At 38.4% G+C, this 13,860-nt stretch overlaps 1 protein-coding gene across 1 annotated transcript; it reads right to left on the minus strand.

Annotated features, from left to right (window-relative positions):
* Window positions 1-5,735: 5,735 nt before the first annotated feature.
* Lrat (lecithin retinol acyltransferase) lies at window positions 5,736-12,749 on the minus strand. Its single transcript, XM_046459056.2, has 2 exons — window positions 11,837-12,749; window positions 5,736-6,709 (listed from the first exon to the last, which is right to left on the minus strand). The coding sequence occupies exons 1-2, from the start codon at window positions 12,374-12,376 to the stop codon at window positions 6,557-6,559; spliced, it is 693 nt and encodes a 230-aa protein (XP_046315012.1). The 5' UTR covers window positions 12,377-12,749; the 3' UTR covers window positions 5,736-6,556.
* Between the last annotated feature and the right edge of the window lie 1,111 nt (window positions 12,750-13,860).

Below are 13,860 nucleotides of genomic sequence, written 5' to 3' on the forward strand. Positions count from 1 at the left end.
TCCTTGTTTGCTAGTCTTTCATCTTTATATTTAAAAACAAAACAAAACAAAAAACTTCATGAACTCTCCCAGGATGGTCTAATTCACATCCTTGGCCTTAACTACTTCTGTTACACCCAAATATCTCCTCATCCCTGAACTATCTTGTATATGAGACTCTAATTTTCAGCTGTCTCTTTTATATTTCTAACTATTGAGACTCTAGGCTACTCAAACTTCATGAACTCAGCCCAGGTTCATCCTACTTAAAACCCATTTCCTCAAACTCCCTAAATCATGCCACAAACCAACCAGTTACACTTACCGGGTACCTATTTTGACCTTTAATCCCCCAGGTACATTTTTCACCTTTGCTAACAACCTGTTTCTCAGGCTGCCCTGTCTCTTGGTTTATGACCTAGTGGCCAAGGTGAAGCAGAGGCGGAGAGGCGAGGAGAAACCAGGGTGCCACACAGGCACGCTCTTACGCATGTCACCGGACAGTACTGAGAACAGTTGCCACTTTCCTGGTTGGAATCAGCATGAAATCCCTCTTTCTTACCCCTTCAGATACACCCACTGCTCCTTTCTGTGCCATGTACACTGCCATTGACTACAACTAGTCTTCATCATTTCTCGCCTACATTTGGGTAATAGACTTTATATCCCCTAGTTTACATCTCTTCTTCCAATCCATTTTCTACACTGTTGCAGAGTGAGCTTTCTAAAGTGATAATCAGATATTTACTCTCCCATTTAGACTAAGGCTGATGATAGCCATCTTCAAAGGAAGATTACTCATAAGTGAGTCCTTAAAAATAGGTCACCAGGTCTTGGAGCACATGCTTGTGTGACGTGGTGACAACCAACTAGTTCAAGGATATCACCTGAAAGCACTGGTCTCAAGGCTGTGGGAGGAACCAATGACCAAAAGGTAGCCAGGCTAGAGGACTTTTGACCATGACCATCAGTGTTGCGGCATGACTTGTCAGCCTGATTAGATCCCTTGGCAATTCTAAATGAGAGGCAAAGAAGCAAGAGAGTGGAGTAGAGGCTAAAAGAAATAGAGTGAAGGTATATGAAAACCACGAGACAACAGAAACAATGATACACTGATTTCATAGCAGTAGGTAGTCAGCCATAGAAGCAGCAGTTATAAATTCAATGGAAATAGCAGCAGTAGCATCCAGAACCAAAGAGGATGCTGCTGGGGTTGGGCTGGGACGTGTGAGCAATTGTGAGGTGAACAGGGAAAAGTGACCATTCACCTACTGAGTGATTCTGTACTTCCTACATCTGTGTATCCTTAAATAAACCTCACTCACAATGCTTATGTTTTCTTTCCTCCTCTATTTTCCATGTCTCATTCAATTGCACATTCAGAATACTCAGGCAAGGCACTTAGAAAGTTTGGGAATTGCTTTCTCTCAACTGCAGACTCTCATAGTGCCAAGTCCTTGGTGATCTTGCCTTGAGTTCCTTTTGACTGGACTGGCTCCCATCTCTCAAAGCAGCAAAATAAACACAGGCCATTGTTTTCAATGACCTGGAGCAAACCAACAGTGTTAAGGATTCTCACATGACTCCGGGCCTTTGTATTTACTGTTCTTGAGTGCCTGGAATGACCTAGAAAAGGGAGGTCTTTTTTACTTTCAATATTTATAGCCTTTAACATTCTTCTCGCTGGACTCCAGCAGACAGGTAAAGGTGTGGTCTTTGCTTTTCTGACACTTGTACGAGCTTACCACTGCTTTTAAATCTATTTGCTTGCCATTCTCTCTCATTAGACTAAGCAACTATACAACTAAAATTTTAACTAGTGCTGGCTGGGCATAATTCTAATTCCAGCTACTTGGGAAGCTGAGGCAGGAGTATTTGAGAACAGCCTATATGACTGTCAGATCCTGTCTCCAAATAAAACATATAAAAGGACTGGGGATGTGGCTCAGAAGTACACCGCTTCTAGATTGAATTCTTAGTAGTGCCAAAAAAAAAAAAAAGATTCTAAGTAGTTCATCCTCTTGTGGCCCTATGGTCCTGTTTAGAGTACCCAGAAAATGTGTAAGAAATTAATACATTGATTGGTGGAAGGCTTGTCCAATTCCTGTGAGACCTCCAAGACCTATTTGGTATAGTGGAAAGAACTCTGCAGCCAAGTTCTTGATCTCACTCTGAAGCACTTGGACTCCTCTATGCCTGATTTTTTGCATCTGTAAATATGTTCAGATATTTAAGGTTTCAGTTCACAAATGTTTGGTGCTTGCCTGTAAATGCATTTCAATAATGGCCCTGCTCATACCCCAGCCCTTGCCACCCACACTGCAGGATGCTTTGGTAACACTATAAATGTGGTTACGGAGTTTATAGCATAGCTCTCATTAGTTGTTGTTACTGCTTAATTTTGGAGAATGGAGAAGAGATTTGTTGTTTAATATTACACATGCCTTCATAATCAAGGTAGGCTCTGAGATGTAGATAACATACATCTGAAGGCAGATCTGCATAAAGTTCTATTTCAGACATGTAAATCTATATTCAATAAACGGAGAAGGAAGCTTGAACAGGAATATTCTTTAGAACTACCATGTCAAAAAAAAGTATTTGTGACCTACTTTTATGTATTTTAAATCCAAAGAAAAGAGAGAACAATATGTAAAATTGATTTTATTCAACATGTATGCATATCAAATATAAAATTAGTTTATCTGACAGAGACTGGGTTAAAACTCTCCAAATAGATCATATAAAACAAAGATTGGCCACTATTTCTCATATGCTTCTCATCCATAACAAAAGAGTTTTGCACTGCCACAACTTGATATTGCTGGAAAACATTTTTTTTATATTTGACATTAACAGTATGAAATGGAAAATGTAAAAAATAAGAACTATAACTGTATTCTGAAGAAAAGTTGAAGTAACAAATTCATACTTGCTTTTCCTTAGAAAGAAGCATCTCTAGCAGAGCAAAGACCAGGAGTATTCAATATATACACATAGTGACCAAGTTAATTTATTTTTCAGGAATCTTTTTTTTGGAGAGAGTGCAGGACTCCTCCCTAACACTCCACCAAGAGTTATTCATGAGTAAAATGAAAAGATTTGACTAAAGTCTATTTGCACTTCCTTGAGAGTGCAGGACTCCTCCCTAACACTCCACCAAGAGTTATTGATGAGTAAAATGAAAAGATTTGACTAAAGTCTATTTGCACTTCCTTGACTTGTTTGCTTTCTATCCTCGAAATTACAGACCCTTATTTGAGATTGAGGATTTAAGCTAAATCTCTTGTCCATTCTTGCACAAGCCTCCATCCTTCCACCATATTTTTGGGAGTTACCTTTCTGTACTCCAAATCTCCACTGCCTGTACATAAAGTCCAAACTTCTTGGTCTGCAGAAGACTTAGACCACTTGACCATTGCTTTCCTTTCCTGACATCTCTACCCACCACACTTATTCTGCTCTGGCCCTTGAACCACTTACAATTGCCTGAATTCTCTTTGCAGTTTAATGTTTTCCATTAAAATAGAGTACCTCACAGCTATGCATGAGCCACGTTGTTGCAGTTTTCATGCATTTACGTATGCTGTTCCCAGCATGTAAAATGTCCTGCCCAAGATCTGTCTCCTGGAAATATAAACACATATTTTCAAGGCACTACTCAGTTCCTATAATTTTGGCCTTGTCAGTTATTAAACCCAACCACTTCTCTTTCCATGCCTTCAATTAGCTCTATTCAGATGTCAACTGCCGAAAGTCTGCCTACTAGGCCATCAGCTTTAAAGATCCACATCTCTTGCATCTTTTCATCCTTAACACATGACTGGTGCCTGACACTTGCATCAACCCATCTAAGCCCCAACGAGTTCTCTCAACTTTCATCTAGGGCAAAGAACAAACTAATAATGAGAAATGCCATCAGATACTACTCGGTTATGATTTTACAAGTTAGAATAGAAATATATAAATATAAGGGCCTTGTAGGATCATAAGGATGAACCATAAGTGGTTAAGTCCATAGAAATTCATAAACTGCTTCAAGTTAGGAGACACAAGGTTTTTTTCACTGCCATCATCAGGAAGGCATGCTCTCTTTCTACCTTGTTAAGCAACCAAACTTAGCACAGGAAACAAAGAATCTCCCTTTCTCCTAAGAAGTTCAACAATTCTGGTGTTGGGGAACATTAAATAAATAAAACCTTCCTTCCTGCTCCCTCTTTATCAGTGTGATAAGATCACTTCATACTATTCTCAGCTTCATGCCTAGCACTGCCTCCTTCAAATAAGATGACCTTTCAGGCAAATTGACTTGCTTTTTCTCCTCTAATTCCCATAGTACTATGTATACTCTATAGCAGCTAGTTTTAAAACAATATTAATTCTAGAGCATGAAATTACAACAGTTCAGTGCCTAGCACACAATGAGCACTTGAATGATGGATTAAAGCTTGGTTAAAGGTATGAAGTGAGTCAAGACTAATTATGTTAATTCCAACTTTAAGAATTTCCTTGTTGGTCCTGCACATGGCGAACACGTGACACACACAGGAGGATCACAAGTTCAAAGGGAGCTTCAGCAATTTAGTGAGGTCCTAAGCAACTTAGCAAGACCCTGTATCCAAATAAAAAATAAAAAGTGTTAGGTATGTGGCTTAATGGGTAAGCGCCCCTGGGGTTCAATCCCTGATACAAAAATAAAATAAAATTAAAAGTTACTTATCTTTGAACACAGATTTAATTTCAAACAGTGTGGTTTTTTTTTTCCTGCCTTTAATACTCAAGGCTGCAAAAGAGTGTTAATTATTTATGAGGACATTATATTTTGAAGAAATGAATTTATTTAAACAATCAATACAAGGGTAAGAAGTGAAAAACCACTAGCACAATGGTTCTCATAGTGGTTGATATTCTGCATACATTCCTAAGACAACTTTAAGTGAATGGAATAGACCCACAGAACACCCATATTCTTTGGTATTGTCATTAAGTGTTTTAATTTTAAAAATTTGAAAACAATTAAACACTTAAATTGAATAATTAAACACAAAGTTTAGTTAATATCATAATACAACTGAATTTGTGTGGGAAAATTAAGGGTGATAAAACTTCAGTTAAACTAAAATATGCTCTTTAAATTTGTTCTAATTGGATCAATAACTGACCTCACTGTCCTGATGATTTATTGTTTTGTGATTCTCGATATTAATAAAGCAATTTTAATAGTTGAAATACAATCTATTTTGTGATTGATTTTTTGAATCTGGTAATTTTGCAAAAATGCCTCGGGACTGTTTTAATGCTGCTGTGTCTCCACCTTTATAACAGCCGCAGTGAAATCAACTTACATGCTAGGTAGCATGGAGACACTTCAAAATTATTTCACCCAGTAATTTCCTTTGGTCCTACTTATTTGGGTTTTATATTCTGGTGTAGCATCATTATTTTAAGGACATAAAGTATGGCTAGAAATGAAATGGAGACAACTGACCAGAAAAAAAAAATCTGTAAAAAAATTATACCATACGTTACTGGTAAAGGCTTCAATATGTGATTACATATATCTATAGGTTCAAGGCACAAGAAAACAGATTGGACTTGCTTTTATATTCACCTCAACAGATACCCTATAATAACCACACCAGTATAATAGGGCAATCAAAAATAAACTTAATTTGTCTTTTAATTAGTGCATATGTGGATATCTCCAAATACATTTGATATATATATATATATATATATATATATATATATATATATATATATATACACACACACACACACATATATGTCCAATATCCAAATTATTTTAATCCATATCTATTTATTTCTCAGATTTAAAATAACAATATTGACACATAAAAGGAAAAAGTTATCAATGCCAGGCTTCTGATTAAATTATCAAATCAGATTTAATGCGATTGTAGCAATTTCTTTAGGAAAACACAGACTTCCACACTTAATGGTCAGTTACCTGTTCATTAAACTTTAACTTTGCCTAGAATAGTTTCAAGTAATGAAAATAAAATTTCTTGACTTGCTTGGGATAATATATAATATGCAAGAAAAAGGACGTTGTGTTTTGGTGGTGGTTCTTTTAAGCCAATCATCAAACATGTTTTCATCTGCATTTGGAAAATGCTTTCAGTTTAATGTTAAGTTTTTCAATAAAACAAAATAAACTTACATTAATTTGATTATCACAGTTGTTAAGTCTTCCAATCTTCAAATTCAAGACTCACAACAATGATTGCAGAAGAAAAACATAACACAAATAATCTCCTCTGGCCATCATCACCTTAGGGGCTGATTTTCTTGTACTGTCAAATTCTATCACAAGTTGTCACTTTTCCAAGGTTTGGATGGTGCTTTGCAACAGAACTGCCTGAGAAGATTCAGAAAGCCTTTGTTCTTGGGCTTACATGGTAAGCACTTGGTGTGATTCTTAATCACATTTTTATCCAGAACACAGGGTTACAGGTCACATTTTTTTTTTAACAAGGCTTACAGTGATTTGTGCTCTATAAATATAAATACATTTACATGGAGAATACATACACACTAATGTGGGGACATGTAATTAGGCAACCATCCATAAGCAGAATGGAATAATAATTGCAGGAAAGGTAGTATATGATGCCAGGCCCATGCAGACTATAGACACCAATCCCAAGATCGCTGAAGCAAGAACACTTCTCTGATCACGAATAATTATCTTCAGCATCTCAAAAAACTGGAAAATAAAAGTTAAGAATATTAGGAAAGGTAGCTAAACCTAAAAGAATCACATATAACAAATAGCAAAACAGTTTTTACAACTATTTTCTGTCTACCAGGAGAACTAGAAATTCCTTTGTGATACGTGAAAAAATTTAAAATGTAGATAACTCAGTTTCTTGATTCTATATCCTGAATAGGTGAAATATTACAACAAACAACTAGGTTAATAAATTTTAAAATACAGAATTTTACAGAAAGCTAAAAGTTATTCAGGATGAAAGGTTAAAAATATTCAAATACTTGTTAGTATTAACAGCATATTCTAAAATTACATAAGAAAAATCTCTAATACTGTGTAAAAAAACAGAATTAAGTTTATTGTTAGGGGGAATTCAGTTTTTCTAATTCACCATTCTAAATATGCTCAATGTCAGTAATAACTTTATATAAGGCTTAAAATCTGAAGGCATAAAATTAGTCTCATTTTGTTGTCATATCCCATTCCCTGTCTAAATATATTATATTCACCATCAATTATATGCACACATAAATTGGTTACTGGAAATCACCTTCAGTAATGCATTCTCTTAACGTGTAGTTTTTTCTTAGAAAAACCATTTTACTTGGAAGCAATGGCCTCTGTTGAATTCCTGAATCCACCTCTTATTGACCGTGTGATCTCAAATAAGTCACTTAACCTGTCAACTCCTCTTCATAGAAATACCATGGCGACTGTGGGGATCAAATGAGATCTTCTATGCAACAGTGTATTTTATATTCTTCTACAAGTTATATAAATGTAAAGTATTATAATGATTATTATCACTGTTGAGAATCTCTACCTCATCATTGTCACTGCCACAATTTAACGATTATCATTTTTTAAGAGTTTTTCTATTCATACTAGATTTAAGCTCTTGTTCCAGAACATGGCATTGTATATGATTTTAAGTTCTCTTATAGTGTCTTATAGAGTATTGGACAGTGAGGTTTCCAAAGCTTTTCTTCTTGTTATATTGACCAAGATGGCTTAGAACATTGAGGCTTAAAAAAAAAAAAAAAAATCCTCCTGCTTTAGCTTCCAAAAGCCTTGGGAATATTTCCATATTAATTAATTTGTTTATTTATTTTGCAGTGCTGAGGCTCAAGTTCAGGATTTGGCACATGCTAGGCAAATACTGTACCACTGAGCTGCATCCGCAGCTGGGTTTCCAAGTTCTTTCATCAGGGATTGAACTCAGGGGCACTCGGCCATTGAGGCATATCTCCAGGCCTATTTTGTATTTTATTTAGAGACAGAATCTCACTGAGTTGCTTAGCGCCATACTTTTGCTGAGGCTGGCTTTGAACTCTCCATCCTCCTGCCTCAGCCTCTCAAGCTGCTGGGATTACAACAAGTGTGCACACCTTGCCCAGCTGGTTTCCAAGTTCTTAAAGGAGAGAATAAACAAGTTCAATATAGTCATGAGTCACAATAGTGACATTTCAGTTGACAACTGACCACACATAGAACATAGCCCAGTAAGATGATAATGCTTATGTAAGTATACTCTATCATGTTCATACAATGATGACATGTCCTAACTGTGCATTTCTCATGTCATTAAGGATGCATGACTCTATATTTTTAAAAATTTTTTCCTAGTTGACCTTTATTGATAAAATTCACATTACATGGGATTTTGAGATGCTCCTTAATCAAGTTTTATAATAATGAATTACATTTTAAGTATTTCTTTTCTACAAAACTAATGTGAAGTTTCTTTCTTATAATTTATATCATAGATTGTTATGCTGAATTTTATAAGGTTCATATTTAATAATCATTAAGTCTTCTGTTAAATTGCTCATAAGATAGCAAAAGATATTAATAGTCAATGCTAGTAAAAAATAATTTCCACTTTAGACTTTAAGCAATGAGAAAAATTGTTTATTGATTTTCATTTATTTTAAATAAGTCAAGAAAGATGTCAACTAGAAAACAGGGTAGTTTTCTAGATTTATGTTTCCTTCAAGATATATTTCCTAAACACAGAACTGATGAGGCATAAAACTGCTAAATTTTACTTCTGGTGGAAATAAAGTCTGTGGTGAACAGATAACATTACTGCCATATCCTCTGTCCTCACAGGAGTGATCCATTCAAAATTTGTTCTCAGTGAATGACTGTATATTTTAACATACTATCTTAACTGTGCATAGTTATCCCTGTTCATACTTTTACATATTATTTAAGAGAGAAACATCCTGTTAATCATCCAGATGTTGATCTATTTATAGGTCAAGCATTTGATTTGTTTCTTTTTTTAACAATTATTTTCTTTTTTTAGTATTTATTTTTTAGTTTTAGATGGACACAATATCTTTATTTTATATTTATGTGGTGCTGAGGATCGAACTCAGTGCGCCATGCATGCTAGGCGAGCACTCAGCCACTGAGCCACAACCTCAGCCCTGATTTGTTTCTTTTCTACTAAACTAAAACATTAGTTAATAAGTACATTGTCTTAAAAGTGGTGATGATCAAAATGAATGAATTTTTCAGGACAGTTAGAAAAGGAGGTTGGAAATACCAGAAGGCATATTTAGGTAAGTAAGTTGTCCTGATACAGTTATACTTGCTTCTTCTTCATCCTACTAGTGAAGGCAAACTAAGGACTGGGGCGAATTCTCCCCTGAAGCAGTTTCTCTCAAAGAGCATTTCATTTCTAATGTTCCAGTTCTTGTTCAGTTGGCCATCAGCCCAGGAGGCATCTCTAGAGGTACTGAACAGTAGGAAGTTTCTAGAAAGGGATCAAGAAGCCTGTAGGGACACTTTTGTGAGTGCTGAATTCACAGAAAATGAAAAATTTTCTGTTTCCATTGGGTAAAAAAAAATAGTAAGATGTAGAGCAATTTTCTGTTCACATTCATTTTGGCAAAGGAAAAACCAGTATTAGCAAAGTCAGAAAAAAAATCATAGTAGAAAAAGCATAAGGCATTGTAATAGTTACTAACTAAAAGGATTTATAAAGTATAATTATAAAATTATGATTTACAAAATCCTGATGATCAAAAGCAATATCAAAATCTCTTAGTTTTATGGCTTCTAAACTTGTAAAAAGAATTTATCACAAAGAACTAAAAGGTTCTTTCCCAGTTCATTTTCAAACTAACTGCAGTGTTTTTCTGAGGGAAAACCTTTGGGAGAGTTTTGTGGGTTTTTTTGTTGTTGTTGTTGTTTTTTTTCAACATGAATTTAAGTAAGAGACCACTTTAACACGCTCATGTTAAGATGATAATAGCTTTGAATATGGAGACTTCAACAATCGAATCCAGAATCAAATAATTCCTTATATTTCTAAAAAGCAGAACTTCTTTATTATGAATGGCCTACTTCTCTCTGGGAAAGTTCAAAAAACAGTTCTTAGAATTAGAAAATTTGGGGATGAAGATTTTTTTTTCCCCCTGAGGAAATCTAGTCTGTGGCCAAAATTGTTTGTTAGACCATTCAAAGTGAAGACAAAAACTCAGTTTCACAAGAGGTGCTATGCAGCAACAGTAATTAAAACACTTCTCCACTGCTGCTAAACCTGACAAAGTTTCCAAAGATGAAAAACTACTACAACTAGTTATTTATGCAGATTATTTTACTAGCTTTAAAAAGCACTTGTACTCTGTTTCTGTAGAAATATATAATACAGTGCTCCATGTGTTCCCTGGAGAAGTAACTCCTAATTACTAGATAGAAATACTGTTTTTCCTTAGAGAAATGATTTGCTTGGTTCTTAAGTAAATCTGACGTGTTTCCTTTTGTATACTTTTAGAGACAGTGTTTGTAAATGTGGGCAAGTTCATTTCTAAACAGGCCTGGACTGGAGCTGTGATTCTTGAATCATTTCACAGTGTTCTAACTGTATTTTTATTTTGCTTGGGAAAGAATTCCTAGATTGAGGCTGAGCTCTATAAAAAATCTACAGGGGTTTCATACACCAATGTATAAAAACATAATACTTTCATGCTTTGTGGGGCGGGGAGTTCCCATTTGGGTAAAAAAATTAGTAAGATGTGGAGCAATTAAAAATCTAAGATGCGTTTATATTTACTCAGATTCTTCATCTAAATGTGAACAGGAATATGAAAACTCATTGAGTGTGTTCACCCAGGTTTCCATTAAGAAGAGTGAATATTAACAATACCTCTTTAACAACTACAGTGAAGGCTGAGAAAGCTTCCAATTGCAAATGAAGTAGGAGGCTTAAAATGTTGACTATCTTTAAAAGTTAAGAGATTCCAAAAGAAAACAATCTGACCCCCTTGGATTTGTGGTTCATTTAAGAATCTTAAATTGTAATACTATTTTTTCAAAGTACCTGTAAAAATTACCTTCTAACATTTAAAGAGCTCTTTTTGAAAAATCAATAGATTTGATTCCTGGGGAACTTGTAAATGCCCTAACTATCTTTGGAGCTAATGGATAAAGGATGGTTAACAATGAGGGATTTAGATGGGGATTAAAGTCAATACAGGAAAAGATTCACAGTACAAGGAAAAAACTTCTCTGAAGCAAAAAACAGAAATAAAGGATTTATCAGGGATGTCCTCTTAATAGCAGGACATTTTGGTAGTTTATATTAAGCTAAGGGAATTCACTCCAGAGAGCTTACAGAGGGAGAAATATGCACACTTCCTTATTTTAAAGGCACACAATTTGTTTATAATATTATGGATTAAATAAATACAATGCACACCTTCCTTCCAATTGCAATTCTTGGGAAAAGTTGCAAGTACCTGCAAAAGATTTCCTGAGACCCCTCAGCCACTTGCTCTTTGTCATTTGAACTACTATGGTTGTGTATATATCTGATGACTTCTGCAGCAATAACAGGGCTGCTCTCTGGATTTGCTGGAAGCGGTCCTGCATGGCCACAGCCTTTTCCTGAGCATATCCTGCAAGGCTCTTCGACATTTATTTTACTTAATTTGTCTCCCTTAGAAACATCAGAGCTTTCCTTACTTAATCTAGAACTCTTAAGAATGGTGAATGGTGTGGAAATAGTGGGGGAAGTACACAAGATTCCTGCTACTAGGGAAGAGAAAAGGTCAGAGATGGTAGGGGGCGTCCCCACCGAGCCCAACTCCCTAGAGTCACACATCCTACCTTGTCGACCTGGGGGCTGATCGCGGAACCGTATCTGCAGTAAGTTACAAAGTGTTCGCAATTGTTCCACAATAGGCTGTAGGAGGTCAGACCCAACAGTTTCTCAGCCCTCCGGGCCACCTCCTCGTTGAGCAGAGCCTTCTTTTTGACGTACTGGTCCAGGTGATTGACAAGGATGTCGGCTCCGTAGGCGAAGTCCTCCACTGTGTCCACGCGGATGCTAGCCACCTTACCAATGACGCCCAGAATGAGACGCTTGTTGGAGACCACTTTCTGCGTGCGCTTCTTGTCATTGGTCAGAGCCAACAAAATGTCGGGCATTAAGTGTGCGACACGGTTGTCGCCCAGGTAGATGCCATAGTGGGTCAGGTGGGTCCGGGGCACTTCCAGTACGTCGCCGCGGAGGAAACAGTTGACCTCATAGAATTTTTTCCATCCTTTCTCTTCTCCCGGGATGTCTAAACTGAAAAGCCTGAAGTTGGAGAAGAGGACCAGCTTCTCCAACAGCAGGGATACCACCTCCAGCATCGGGTTCTTCATTCTGCAAGGAAGAGCGAGTCTTGGGAGAGGTGCTGCTGCAGCTGCTCTGGCCCGAGTCCAGCTGTGCAAGGTAAACTCTCCAGACAGTGGCGCTGCGCGGCTGCTCACCTGCAAGCCCGCCAGCGACCCAAAGCCGCGAGGTAAAGCGACTGCTAAGGAGGAAGACAAAAAAGGAGGGAAGGGAGAGAAGCCTGGAAAGCAGTTCTGCCAATTCTGACTGCGGACTGAAGAGGGTGAGGAATTAGTGTGGCTGCGGACCGCGGGGACAGTGAGACCCACGCTCTGAGGAGCGAGAGAAGCAGCACACCTAGCGGAAGGTGCTGGGGTGCAGAACCACGCGCCTTAGTCCAGAGTACTGCTTTCGCTGCGGCTTTTATCACCGTCGAGGGGGCGGGACGAACGCGGTCATTGACTCGGCGAGCGCACTGATTGGGTGCTGGTGAGAGCACTGCTCCCCGCCCGGAGGTAGCAGGACCCAGGGTTCTTTGGAAGCCCGCGAGCAGAGTCAGAGCTCTCACGTTCTGCACCTTGTTCCCCTTTCGCCGTGGGTTCTGTCTTGCACTGAAGCCCGAAGTACTCTGGCCTTTAGGCGGCCGATTTAGAGGCCGAAGGCGTGGCCACGCGACAGATCCTGCACCTGAGACTGGGGCGCGTTCTCAAAACTTCGGAATCTTCTTCAGTGGAAAGTTTCCTTGGGCGCGATTTCTGAGTAGGACCACTCCTTCTGAAGGGATGGATACCCAGAGACGTTGGCTTCCTAAAGAGTTTGCATTCACTCTGCCAAGTGTGCGCTCCTGGAAAGCCTGCAAATTCTTTCTCAAAATGATATCTCCCCCGCCCCCTTAAAGTGTCCTGATCCCTGGTGCTTTCAGGAAGAACACGGGTGGATGGGGTTGTTACCCTCGCGTCAGGATCCCAGCGCAGGCGATTGGAACTCTAGGACCCTCTGCGCTCCACAGTACCAGTGGCCGTTTAGCGCGCGGCAGTCCAACCGTCAGCATGAAAAACCGTGAGGTCCCAACGTCCACCAGGAAAGGAGGATTCATGTCTAGTTTTTTCCTGGCGTTAGGGTCACACGGCCCAAGCTTCGGTTTACTCACGGAAACGTTACCGATTTCTCTTAAAGCGCAGCGATCCTGAAGTGCCTACGGGAGGCTAAACACTATGCGTCTGCAGCCGGAACCAGGCGCATCCGCGAGGGTGGTCCCCGGGAGTCGCCATGTGAGGGAGCTGCTGATAAACTGGCCACGCGATGTCCCGACCCTGTGCTGAGTTCCGTGCTAATGCATTATGTAAATGCTTAAATTCCGCGGACAAAGGCCACAATGGAGAGCCTCAGTTGGCTCCACAAAGCCGCCTAGCTCGGGGCTAATAGGTTTAATCAGAGAGAAGATTGTCGGCTCGCCTGGGGGAGGGCGTTCACTGCGGATGATGGATGAAGGGACATTCATTTTACCTGGAAGATGAAGGGGGCTTTGGAGACC

Source organism: Marmota monax, unplaced genomic scaffold (genome assembly GCF_021218885.2).
Source record: "Marmota monax isolate L192 unplaced genomic scaffold, Marmota_monax_Labrador192_F-V1.1 WCK01_AAM20220418_F8-fsc00002, whole genome shotgun sequence".
In the NCBI taxonomy this organism is placed as follows: Eukaryota; Metazoa; Chordata; class Mammalia; order Rodentia; family Sciuridae; genus Marmota; species Marmota monax.

What these genes read in the sequence shown, in the direction of transcription:
- Lrat (XM_046459056.2), bottom strand. Translation starts at nt 12,376, where the DNA reads ATGAAGAACCCGATGCTGGAGGTGGTATCCCTGCTGTTGGAGAAGCTG. An exon ending in TCAGCCCCCAGGTCGACAAG is followed by an intron (nt 6,710 to 11,836) that starts GTAGGATGTGTG and finishes TTTATTTTCCAG; the next exon opens with TTTTTTGAGATGCTGAAGAT.